The 11,945-nt window shown below is 32.8% G+C and overlaps 1 protein-coding gene across 1 annotated transcript; it reads left to right on the top strand.

Annotated features, from left to right (window-relative positions):
* Positions 1 to 3,323: 3,323 nt before the first annotated feature.
* LOC123883569 ((S)-ureidoglycine aminohydrolase) lies at positions 3,324 to 9,174 on the top strand. The gene is made up of 13 exons (XM_045932413.1): positions 3,324 to 3,481; positions 3,580 to 3,699; positions 5,034 to 5,121; positions 5,208 to 5,284; positions 5,673 to 5,712; positions 5,818 to 5,884; positions 6,851 to 6,936; positions 7,203 to 7,284; positions 7,753 to 7,809; positions 7,941 to 7,979; positions 8,072 to 8,142; positions 8,539 to 8,592; positions 8,744 to 9,174. The coding sequence occupies exons 1-13, from the start codon at positions 3,448 to 3,450 to the stop codon at positions 8,811 to 8,813; spliced, it is 885 nt and encodes a 294-aa protein (XP_045788369.1). The 5' UTR covers positions 3,324 to 3,447; the 3' UTR covers positions 8,814 to 9,174.
* The last annotated feature ends 2,771 nt before the right edge of the window (positions 9,175 to 11,945 follow it).

Here is an 11,945-nt window from a genome sequence, read left to right on the forward strand (position 1 = left end):
GTAAAAATATCACACGAGAAGTATGTCAACTAAAATTGTTAATCGGGGTGAAATAGTTTGCTCAACTGATTAAGGTAGTTAAAATAAGGGTTAAGGAGTTGGAAATATATCGTTTAAATTCTGACGAGGAGAAAAACTAACATAATATTGTAATTTGTTAATAGCTAACAAATTGTCATTAAAAAAAAATTAACATATTTCAAATATAGGGTTAATTAAGTTTTTAATTCCTATAAATATATCATATTTCATTTTTATTCTTAAAAAAAAATTCTTCAAATAATGGTCACTCAAATGTTTTCGATTTAAGTTAACTGATGTGTATGCTTCAAAATTTTGAATGAGTTTTTGCAAATAAATTTAGAATGTTATAATAATCTCTCACAAAAAATTAAAATCTTGTTAGAAATGATTAATTAAATATGAATTTTTACATGCAAGAAAAAATCTTGTTAAAAATGAATGATTGAATATTCAACTTTGACCTAATCATCTAACATGAATGGTCGTCTATGCTTAATTTAACCTAAATGGATGTATATCTCTGATCTCTATTATAATAAGAAGTAAAAACAGCACTTTATCTCTTAAAAAAAAATAAAAAAGCACTTTATAAATTCATTAAATAATATAATTTTTTTTTTGGGTACAATATAATATAAATTATTTAATAAACTTTTTATTTCATTGAGAAAAAATATAATATATCCTATTGGGGTTAGGTAATCTTTTATATTATAAGCTTGTATACACAAGCAAACACTAAACCTTAATTTGTTTTCTCTGTTTTTCCTCTATTTTATTTTGCAATTTTTATTAAAAAATAATACAATTTTGTCTTGACTAGGATTTGAACCCACAACCTTTCAATGCAAAGCAATATTTCCAACCACTATGGCAAGTATATAAATTGTGATTAAAATTATGTGATTAAAATTATGTGCAATAATTGATAAGCATCATCAATTTTAAAAGTATATCATATCAAAATTATTGTTGACTATATTATTCATCACGAAATTTTTTTATGTTTTTCCTCATCAATGATTTTTTTCTACCGGATCATAAATTTAGAGAATAATTATCAGGTGAGATTTGGAAAGTTATTATCAAACTCAATTCTGCTAAATCAATTTTTTGCAATACAACCAAACACAACCATAGTCATGTCACTAATCACATTCATTATTTTGATTTTAACATTGCAGATTTAATATTAACCGATGATCAATTGATACAATATGCACTAGCAGATATTGAGATGCCTAGAGCAGACACATCATTAGTTCCTGATATACAAAATAGTTTAATACACGACGAATTAAATTATAACAAATAATCATTAGCTGAGGAACATGTTAGATTGATGTCAACTATGACATCAGAGCAACGTAAAGTATATGACACAATCATGACAAGAGTTAACGAAAACAAACATGGTGTGTTTTTTCTTTATGGTTATGGCGGTACATGGAAGACATTTATCTGGAGGGTCATGTCAGCCGCATTACGCTCAAAAGGTGAGATAGTTTTAACAGTTGCCTCAAGTGGGATCGCTGCATTGCTTATACCTGGCGGTAGAACATCACATTCAAGGTTTTGTATTCCTCTAAATGTTGATGAGTTTTCAACATGTACCATAGTTCCTAAAAGCCCTTTGGCGCTATTAATACAAAAAGCAAAGCTCATTATATGGATGAAGCACCAATGATGCACAAACATTGTTTTGAAGTTGTTGATCAAACTTTAAAAGATATTCTCAAGTCTGTTGATGAAAAAAATAAACACATTCCTTTCGATGGAAAAATTATTGTTTTTGACGGAGATTTTAGACAAATTCTACTAATAATACCCAAAGGTACAAGGCTAGAAGTTGTTCATGCTACTATTAATTTTTCGGTTCTTTGGAATTTTTGTGAAGTTTTAACATTGAGTAAAAACATGAGGCTTCTCGGTGGTGCTTCGAGTGCAGACGTTGAACAAAGAAGAATTTTCTGAATGGGTTTTGGGTGTTGCCGATGGAGAAATTGGAGATGACAACGACGATGATTTAGAACTTGACATTCCATCAGAATTATTGATTCCAAATTCAGGTGATCTTCTTGCTTCTATCGTTGAAAGCACCTATCCCCAACTTTTATAAAACATGAACGATATAATTAACGTATTTCCAAAATAGAGCTATACTAGCTCCTAAAAATTCAGCGTGTGTTTGGTTCTGCGGCGGAGAGAATTGATTTTGGCAGAATTGATTCTGTAAAATTGATTCTGGCCAAAATTGATTTTAAGCTGAAGTGGTTTATGTTTGGATATATTCATGAAAAAGTGAGTTGAACAAAAAATTTGAGTGTAAAAATCAATTCTAGAATCAGAAGCTACGATTTCTAGCTTCAAGTATAATCAATTCTGGAGGCAGAATCAATTCTACTTTTGAGAAACCAAACAAGTCAGAATCAATTCTACACGTCCAGAATCAATTCTGGATGCTCCAGAATTGAAACCAAACATACACTCAATAGTCGACACAATAAATGATTATATGTTGGATTTAATTACTAGTGAAGAAAAAACATATTTGAGTTATGATACTCCACTCACACAAAATGTAGACGGTCAAATAGTGGATGATGTTCATACTCCTGAATTTTTGAACACTATTTCTACGTCGGGACTTCCAAATCACAAGTTGAGACTTAAAGTTAGAGTTCCATTTATGCTATTAAGGAATTTGAATCAAAAATTAGGATTATGCAATGGAACAAGACTTATTATTACTAGATTGGGAAAACGTGCTCTTGAAGGAAAAAATATTTCAAAAAGTAATATTGGTGATCAGGTTTTCATACCTAGATTTTCTCTGACACCAACTGACGTGAGAATTCTTTTTAAATTTCAACGAAGAAAATTTTCTATAATGATTTCTTTTGTGATGACTATTAATAAGAGTCAAGGACAATCTTTAAATCATGTTGGGATATATCTTCCGTTGCAAGTGTTTTCACATGGTCAGTTGTATGTTGCAATTTCAAGAGTTACTTCTAGAAAATGATTAAAAATATTGATCATCGATGACGACAGTGAAGATACGACGAAGACTTCGAATGTGGTCTATAAGGAAGTCTTCCGTAATATAACATAATTTTCTTTGTATGAATATTTATTCAAAATTATTGTTGAACTGTCGTTTAATGTTACTCAACTTTTTTCATATACCTTACATTATTGAAATTATCATATCTTATTTAATCATTATATATCTTACAGCTAATCAAACCCGTGCACCGCACGGGTCGATTTTCTAGTTTAATGTAACCAAAAGAATTTGATTGGCTGATATAACAAGTTTGACAACCCTTTTTCAGTAGTCTAGTCATCAGAACAACAGCACACCCACACACTTCAGTCGTTCTCAGTATTACTCATCATCATCATCACCTTTCTCTCAAAATGCGGAGTATCTTTCTCCTTTTCCTCATTTCAGGTACTATTTCCTCTCCATCTTCCCATTTCATTTCACCATTTTATTTTTAATAGTAAGTCTTAGAGTAGTGTACTTAATTTATGTTTTAATTTTTTCAGGTTTGTTTAGATATTCATTGGCACAAGAAGGGTTTTGCTCTGTTCCTTCAGAATCAAAATCGGAGAAGCCTCTTTATTGGAAAATCTACGATTCCACTCTATCTCCTCTTAACCTTCAAAGTCAGTGTAAACTCTTTATATTTTACAAAATTATTTCTAGGTTGATATATCAATGAAATGGTTAATGAAGCAATAATCAAACAATAACTATTAGTGGTTTGTAATTTCATTGCAACCTAGTATGAAGCATCCCACACTTTAGATTTAAGGCGTGTCTGATACACCACACGACACCGATATGTGATTACATTCAATCACTTTTGTGTATATATATTTGTACACCCTCACTGTGTAATGCAAGTTAATTTTAATTATTACTAGTGTATACATCGCATTGTTGTGTCTGGTTTCCGTGTCAGTGCCTCGTACATTGTAATTAGGGTGGTATGGAATAATCAAACCAATCTTGACTTACAAAGTATTGGATTCCTTAGTATAAATTGCTCAATTGATACGGAGATGATAAGTAGGGATTATTTTGGTTTGCCACGGCAAAGCAATAACCAAATGTATGAAGGTGGAAATGATAATCGAGATTTGCAAGGAAGAGAAAAAATCTGCAATCATGCTGTAGGACCTTACAAAATTGTTGAAGGGTTGATACTGATACCATATAGAAGTTGAAAGAAAATGCAAAAAAAAGTGATTTAAGAATTGATAACTCCATTGAAAAATCAACTAATAGCGGATAGCTGATAAGCTAGCTTATAGCGGATAGCTTATAAGCTAGCTTTCAGCTTATAGCATAAGCTAACTGATTGAATTTGTAATGTTTGGTAAAATTAGTGGTTGAACTAGCTTATAAGTGTGAAATGACATAAAAAAGATATGTTTAATTAATATTTAATTTTTTTCAAGTAAGATGATAGGGGTAAAATTGGAAGAAAAGATGATAAGCTATAAGCTATAAGCTCATAAGCTACTTGAAATAGCGTTTGAAAAATAAGCTATAAGCTAGTAAAATAAGCTATAAGCTCTTTTTTAAAAACTGTTACCAAACAGAGCTTTTAGCTTATAGGGTAGCCAATGGCTGTAACTACCTACCTGAATCTGAAACAGAAAACTAACAACTCTAACTGACCCCAAGTAACTCAAGTTCACTTTACAGTAAATTGTACTTTTTTTTAATGTGAAGATATAGTTTGACATAGCATTACAATGTAAATTGTACTTTTTTTTAATTTAATAAATGAAAGGTGACACCCAGCTATCAAGCTTTATTATTAAGATACTTGCGGAGTTTTGAGTTCTGATCTTTGTTTTATTTGTCAACTATATCAAAATATCTTTTGAATCTTAAGGTCCTGTTACTGTTGAGTCCTGATTTATTTTCTACAACATAAACATTTGGTGAAATTGTATTGAACTGGCTTTAATGTGGTCTTGTTTGTCAGATTTGCCTGGATTCACACGCAGTGTTTATAAGAGAGATCATGCTTTGATATCACCAGAAAGTCATGTTTATGGCCCATTGCCTGATTGGTACACTTGAATATCCTCATTTGTTATGGTTATGATGTGTAATCCTCCCTATGTGTTGTAATTTGATTGGCTTTGGCCTTTCGCAGGATCAATACGTTGGGGGCATATTTAATTTCACCTGAAACGGGCTCACACTTTATAATGTACCTAGCAAAGTTGAAAGGTTTGATTGTGTTTCGCTATACAGAATTTATTATATTTACTTACTTGCGTAGATATAGGCCGTACTCTCAATCATTAAATGAAACCTTTCTTCAGCAAGGGGGAATAAATTATTCCAGACTGTATATTTGCCGCTACTAATAATTACATGATGTATTTTTCTGCTCGTATACAATGATGCATATTATTTATGATGCTTCTTTCCTTCCTTGAATATCGGGTTACAATTGCCATTATATCCTCCAAGAACACCTTCACATTTTCCCTTAACTCACGCTTGTCAGCATTTCATTTGTGACCATTGTTTTAATGGACTGTGCAATTTAATGATTGTCAGTAGAACTGGTTTAGTCGGTATGCTTCTGATTTGTGCTTTGCCACTTTCGCAGAGAATTCAAAATCAGGACTACCCCTGCATGATGTAGAGAGGTAGTGAACTCTTTACTTCATCTTTTCAATTTCTGAAACTCCAAACATTTGACATCGTTTCTAGCTCATGCATGTTTGATAGAATTACGATATTGTTATGTGTAGATTCATCTTTGTGCTCCACGGTGCTGTCACAGTCACCAGTGCTCATGGTGTGAGCCATGTACTGAAGGTAATTAGTTTATGATTGTTATGCAAATAAACTGATCATGTCAGTCTGATAATAGTTTTGAGTACTTTTATATGATTAATTCCCTAATAATGATTCAAGTTTGATTGATATTTCCTTAAAAGCAACGATGTTTATTTTTTTCTTTTTAATAATGAAAGAAAAAAATATGGTAGGAAGAAAACATATCTGCGGGAGAATAAGATATCCCTAGAAAAGAAACAGTTGAAGACAACTGCGACTTAGTGAGCCAATTTGGCAAAAAATGAAATAAATCTACCTATCTCTTTCTGTTTAGTAATTGCAATTCCTGTAAAAAAAAACATGAATAAATTTCATCAAAGAGAAACTTTGAATATAATATCGTTCAATAACAAATTTAAGAGCAAAGAGACTCCAGTTCCACTGACATAAACTTGTGGCCTCCTAACTCCAAATGTACTCTTTGAAATATATCACGAGAAATTGCTCCAAGTCGGAATGATACACCCAATGTTCACCAATAGACCTTACAATGCAAAAAAAAAAAATGGGATGATGTTTCTAAACTAGATCTACACTGCATCCATAAACCACATATTTGTTTATCTTAGAATTGGGAGTTGGGTCTAACTCAACCTTACAAAACCGGCTTGTAAGGTGAGGATTTCCCTCTTTTATAAACATATATTCCGGCTATCTTGCAACCGATGTGGGACTCTTAACAACTTATAAACTTATACTTGTAGAAGAAGGGCTGTTTTAATTAATTAGTTTGAGGGAAAATGCATAGCATATTTTTATTATTATTTCTGATCATTTGCCTATTTCCCCAATGTTTATGTATGAAAATCAGGGGAAAAATATGTCCACTGTGATAGTTGGGGTGCCTTTGATTTGTTTTTTCTTCTGGCCTCTAGCCTATCATATCCTTGAAAAACTGATAATCTTGAGGCTAAAGAATTGTTTATGCCATGTTTTCGATTCCAGGTTGATTCATATGCTTACTTTCCTCCAAATTTTGAACATTCAATTGAATCTGATGCTCCGGCTATTATCGTGGTATTTGAACGAAGGTTTGTACTTTTTACCGCCACCCTTTTATGATTTTATAAATAATTGTATCTCATCCTCAATTCCCCGTGACCTAATCATTCATCACTATGAGATATCATATAATTAGTTATATTGAAAATGGATTGTTGAACCCTTTTCATATTTTTTAAGATTCTTTGACATGTAGTCGCTCACAATATAAGTTTGTACATTTTCAAGGATTGAATTTTTTTTGCATTCATTCAAATTGCCAGCAGTCACATGAATAATCTAAATAACCTGTCAGGTATGCTCAGCTGCCAAATCATGTCCCAGAGCCACTTGTTAATTCGACAGATAAGCAGCCACTCCTTGAAACTCCAGGGGAGGTACACTGTTCCCATATTCTAGAATGCATTATACTTTATTTCTCCCTTTTTGTTTAAATTCAACCATTATATTTTTTCAATATCCGATGATAGTTTATTAAAAAGTTAATGCTACTGTTACCAGTGTTAATGTTAATGCCTGAAGCAATTCTTACAGGCTTTTGGTTCAGATCACTATCATGAATCAGAGAGTCCGTATTTAATTACTTTGAACATGTTAATGCCTGGCTTCTCTGGAAGTATCGTGCTCAACAATTTAGATATCTTATTTAATTTAATCCGGCAGTCCATGTTTAATAATTAACACAAGTCACTGTATGGTTCTACACTTGTGAAGTATTAGAATTTCCCCATTTTTGAGGCATATATTCTCAACAATCAAGTCTTCCAGTTTTCTTTAAGCTAGATTGAATTTTTATGCACGTACAATTGTTCACAGTTTTAATTCCTTTCTGTATGCATTATCAGATATTTGAACTGCGAAAGCTACTTCCAACGTCTTTGGCATATGACTTCAATATACATGTAAGCCCAAATCTCTCATGTACTGAAGGTCCTTCCTAACTTTGTCAAAGTCTGTCCAATCTTCTTATTATCATGGTTTCGGTCAGCTGTAGACTTTTAGTTAAATTTAACTGATGTAACCATGCCTGCAGATAATGGATTTTCAGCCTGGAGAATTTCTTAATGTTAAGGTAATCATATACAAGTCTACGAGACACTTAGTTTGTTAAACATTTAAGTTTAATGGCCTTTTTTTAATTTTTATAAATTGTGCCTTTTGCAGGAGGTCCATTATAACCAGCATGGTTTGCTGCTATTGGAAGGGCAAGGCATTTATCGTTTGGGTGACAGTTGGTAAGAGTTGTAGACTTGACCTGACAAAAAAAAAATACTGGCCTAGATTTGCATGGATTTCAAGATAGGGACATTCTTTGATTCAATAAACATTACTTTTACATTGAAAGAGAAATTTTAACTTGGTTTACGCCGATGTGGTGTGGCTGATATATACGAAATCTAACAAATCTATCTAATCTCTTGAGCTTTTGTGTTGAATCTGGGATCCAAGACCTATATTGACTACTAACAGTGTTAGTGGCATTGAATTTGCCAGGTCATGTATGAGCGAGTGAATTTTTTACACTATCAATCAATCATGACAGTGTAAAAAGTTCTATACTATTACTAACAATGCATAAACAATTATCTCTTTTTTTTATTTGGTTTTTTGTGTGTTTTCTGTGAAATTAGGTACCCGGTTCAGGCGGGTGATGCCATTTGGATGGCACCCTTCGTCCCACAATGGTAAGCTATACATAAACTACACAGTTCTCTCCTCCCATGGTTCCCTTTCATCTGAGCATACAAGCACATTCTTCAATTATATTACATTACATGATACTTCCATATCACCATGCAACAAATAGACTAATACATGCAGTGTCTTCATCTTCAGGTATGGTGCACTGGGGAAAACTCGATCACGCTATCTTCTGTACAAAGATGTAAACAGAAGCCCATTATAATTGTGATTTTGGTTGACGTTAGATAAACGACGCGAATGATATTGGCCATCACTTTATTTCATAATTTAAATAAAAGAAGGCTTGTTGATGTATATATTTATCAGCTTTCATATGTTTAGGTCGTCATATCATTAGTTCCATCATATGATTAATGTTTTCAGTACTTGTTAACATTAGTTCCATTTCAGTATTGAATAAACACTACTAGTTGTTCTTTAGGTTTGTTGAACTATTGATTTTCAACACCAAGTTGAGTTTTCAAATAATCCAAAAAAAAAAAAAAAACCCTTAGAAACCATGAATTAATTCTCTCAAAAATCAAAATGATGAAGGCAGTATATTTTTACTGCATTTTCAGTTCTTCTCAAGTTGTTTAATTACTTAGTGTCGAAATTAACTTTCGATGAAGATGATACAACTGTGATAAGATTAAATCATAAACTACTCAACCATACTAACTTTGATATTATATCATTAACCAATTATTTAAACAATACACGCCTTTGAAAGCATCTCTGCAAGTATATGAAATGATTAACTTAATCAGGATTTCCCATCTAAAAAACATCCTAGAGATTCTAGTTATACACAGCCTTTACTTTGGGGTCCAAATTTTAGAACACTGCTGAACCAAAATAGTATTTATTTTCTGAAGAAAGTCTTATGCCTACATTTGTTTTTTATTTTGCTTGCTGAGATTCTCCAACATTATGCATTTATTTCCTTCTTTTCAGTGATGAAGTATCAAAGTAAGTATATAATTATCGTATCCACAGGGATTGTTCCGAATCAAATACGAGTAAATTGGATCATATAAAAGTAATTTGCAATAAAATAAAATAGGGGGAAGTGTTCAGATTTCAGACTTGAGAAAGTAAATGACAAGAAAATAAGGTTTTCTTTCAAGATGCGAAGGCGATTGGATCTTTTCGGTTCATCTGATCACTATTGTCTCGGATATCTCATGCGTATTAACAAATTACAAACTTAGTTCCATGATTCGATTAAAATAAATAACTATGTCCAATGTCTTGGTACATAGTCCTCTCAATTGATTATCAATCCCTAATGTCTTAGGATGACCTATAATCAATTGAGGTTTGTTTCCCTTTAATCCTTGAATTCACAATTAACAAACCTATATGTCTAAAGAATAAGTTAATTGTACAATTATCTCTAGGTCAATCAATTCGTTTCTAATGTCTTAGTAAACAAACAATTATAATCATCAAACAATTCGCGACGTTGTATAAAGCATTAAGAACAAGAGATAAAAGAATGAAACTAACTTCGTAATTATATTAAAACATCATATGAAATTCATGGTTCAAGACAATAATAACTAGAATCCCCTAGGATCCAATCATAGAGTTTAGTTACTCATAATCATAGAAACAACAATAATTAGAGTGAAAGAATTCATTACAATGAAGAACAATGAAGAAATTCGTGCTCTGATCTTGATCTCAAAAGTGCCTCTGTCGCCGTCAAAACTGTCCAACCCTAATTCTGAACAGAAAAAGTATATATATGGTGTAATCTGCGTACCGGCGCCCCGCGCCAGCCCGTCTGCGCGCCGCGCAGACTGACAGAATCTTCAGGCAATTCCAGCATCGTTTCTGCGCGGCGCGCCAGCTTGGCAGAATCTACAGACACTTGTAGCAGCTTCTGGGCGCGGCGCGTGATGCTTCCTTGGTCTAGGCGCAGTACACTTCTATTCCTTCACTTTTTGGCCTCAAATCCTTGTGTTCCGAGCATTCTTGTCATGATTCTTTTCCTCTTTATTCTTGCATAAAAACATACTAAATGCTATCTAGAAATGCCCTAAAATGTGGTTAAAACATAGTAATGACGTGAAGTCATCACAACCCCAAACTTGAACTTTTCCTTGTCCTCAAGGAATACCTTCATCCATCGGAAAACCTGGCACTATCTTTACAGCTTAATTCAAATACATCAGAATCAGTCAAGTCAATCATACACATGCAACATTTCAAAGATCATCCCTATTATCAATGTACTCGCACACAAATGAACATTGGAAAAATCAAGAACTTCTCACAAATATTGACCAAACAATAATCACTTCACTCCCTCACATTCTCTCCTGTTTGCATTGTTAAATTCACTCAATCAACACATACATAGCCATTCTACCATATGCTTGCAAACATTCTAACAATCGATCAACATGCATAAAAATTCACACCTTTAGAGGACTTGAGGGTTATAACGGGGCTTAGGTTTTAGGGTGGATATTTTTGGATGGTAAGCAGAAAAACTTGGAGTTTTAACGATCACCTATTCACGTGATTATTTATTCAAACATCTTCCCCCAAAAATCAAGCATTGTTATACTAGAGAACCTTTTTCATTTCTTCTTTTTTTTTTGAAGAGATTCATTTACATTCTCTCTTGGTGTCATTTTTTTTTTTTTCTCTTTTTTTTTTTTCACTATATTTTCAAAATATTTTTCTTTTTGGTTCTCTAGTACCCCACCCCAAACTTCATCAATTGCTAGTACCAAAAGCAACCCCAAACTTAATGATGAGCAATGTGCTCGATTCATAAGTTACGATCTAACTCCAAGAAAATCATCTTTTTTTTTTTTTATAGTTTCAAAACTTGGGTTGTCAAACAAACAAAATTTTTCATTCGGCTCAAATGGGGTTAACGAAGGATATAACATTTTTAAAGGTGGCTTCAACAAGGCTCAAGGTACCAAACAACGTGCCTCGGTGTGTAATTCAGAGCAATCAATCAATTAAGAGAACAAAAGCAAGTTCTAGAGAATTAGCTAAGTTGTGGAATCTCTCATAACAAGAAAAAGTTATGTGTTTGGGCTCGAAAACTCACGGCTAGGCCGGATTATCGAGTGGTCAATGTTTGAGAAACTTCCTCAATTTTTCTAATTATCATAAAATATAACAAGCAATTAATACAGAGACTCACAAATCATATCGCATGGATGGTAACACAGATGATCCTTAATGACATTTAAACAAAACTATTCTGAAGTGCACAAGTTTTCAAGCAGACACAAGCATTCATAAAAGACAAAAACAAATTCAAGTTGAAGGGATTAAGTAGTACCATAGAGTCAATGCGGATGGGACGATCCGCTCCCATCAC

The sequence above is a fragment of the Trifolium pratense genome, linkage group LG5 (assembly GCF_020283565.1).
Source record: "Trifolium pratense cultivar HEN17-A07 linkage group LG5, ARS_RC_1.1, whole genome shotgun sequence".
Classification (NCBI taxonomy): domain Eukaryota; kingdom Viridiplantae; phylum Streptophyta; class Magnoliopsida; order Fabales; family Fabaceae; genus Trifolium; species Trifolium pratense.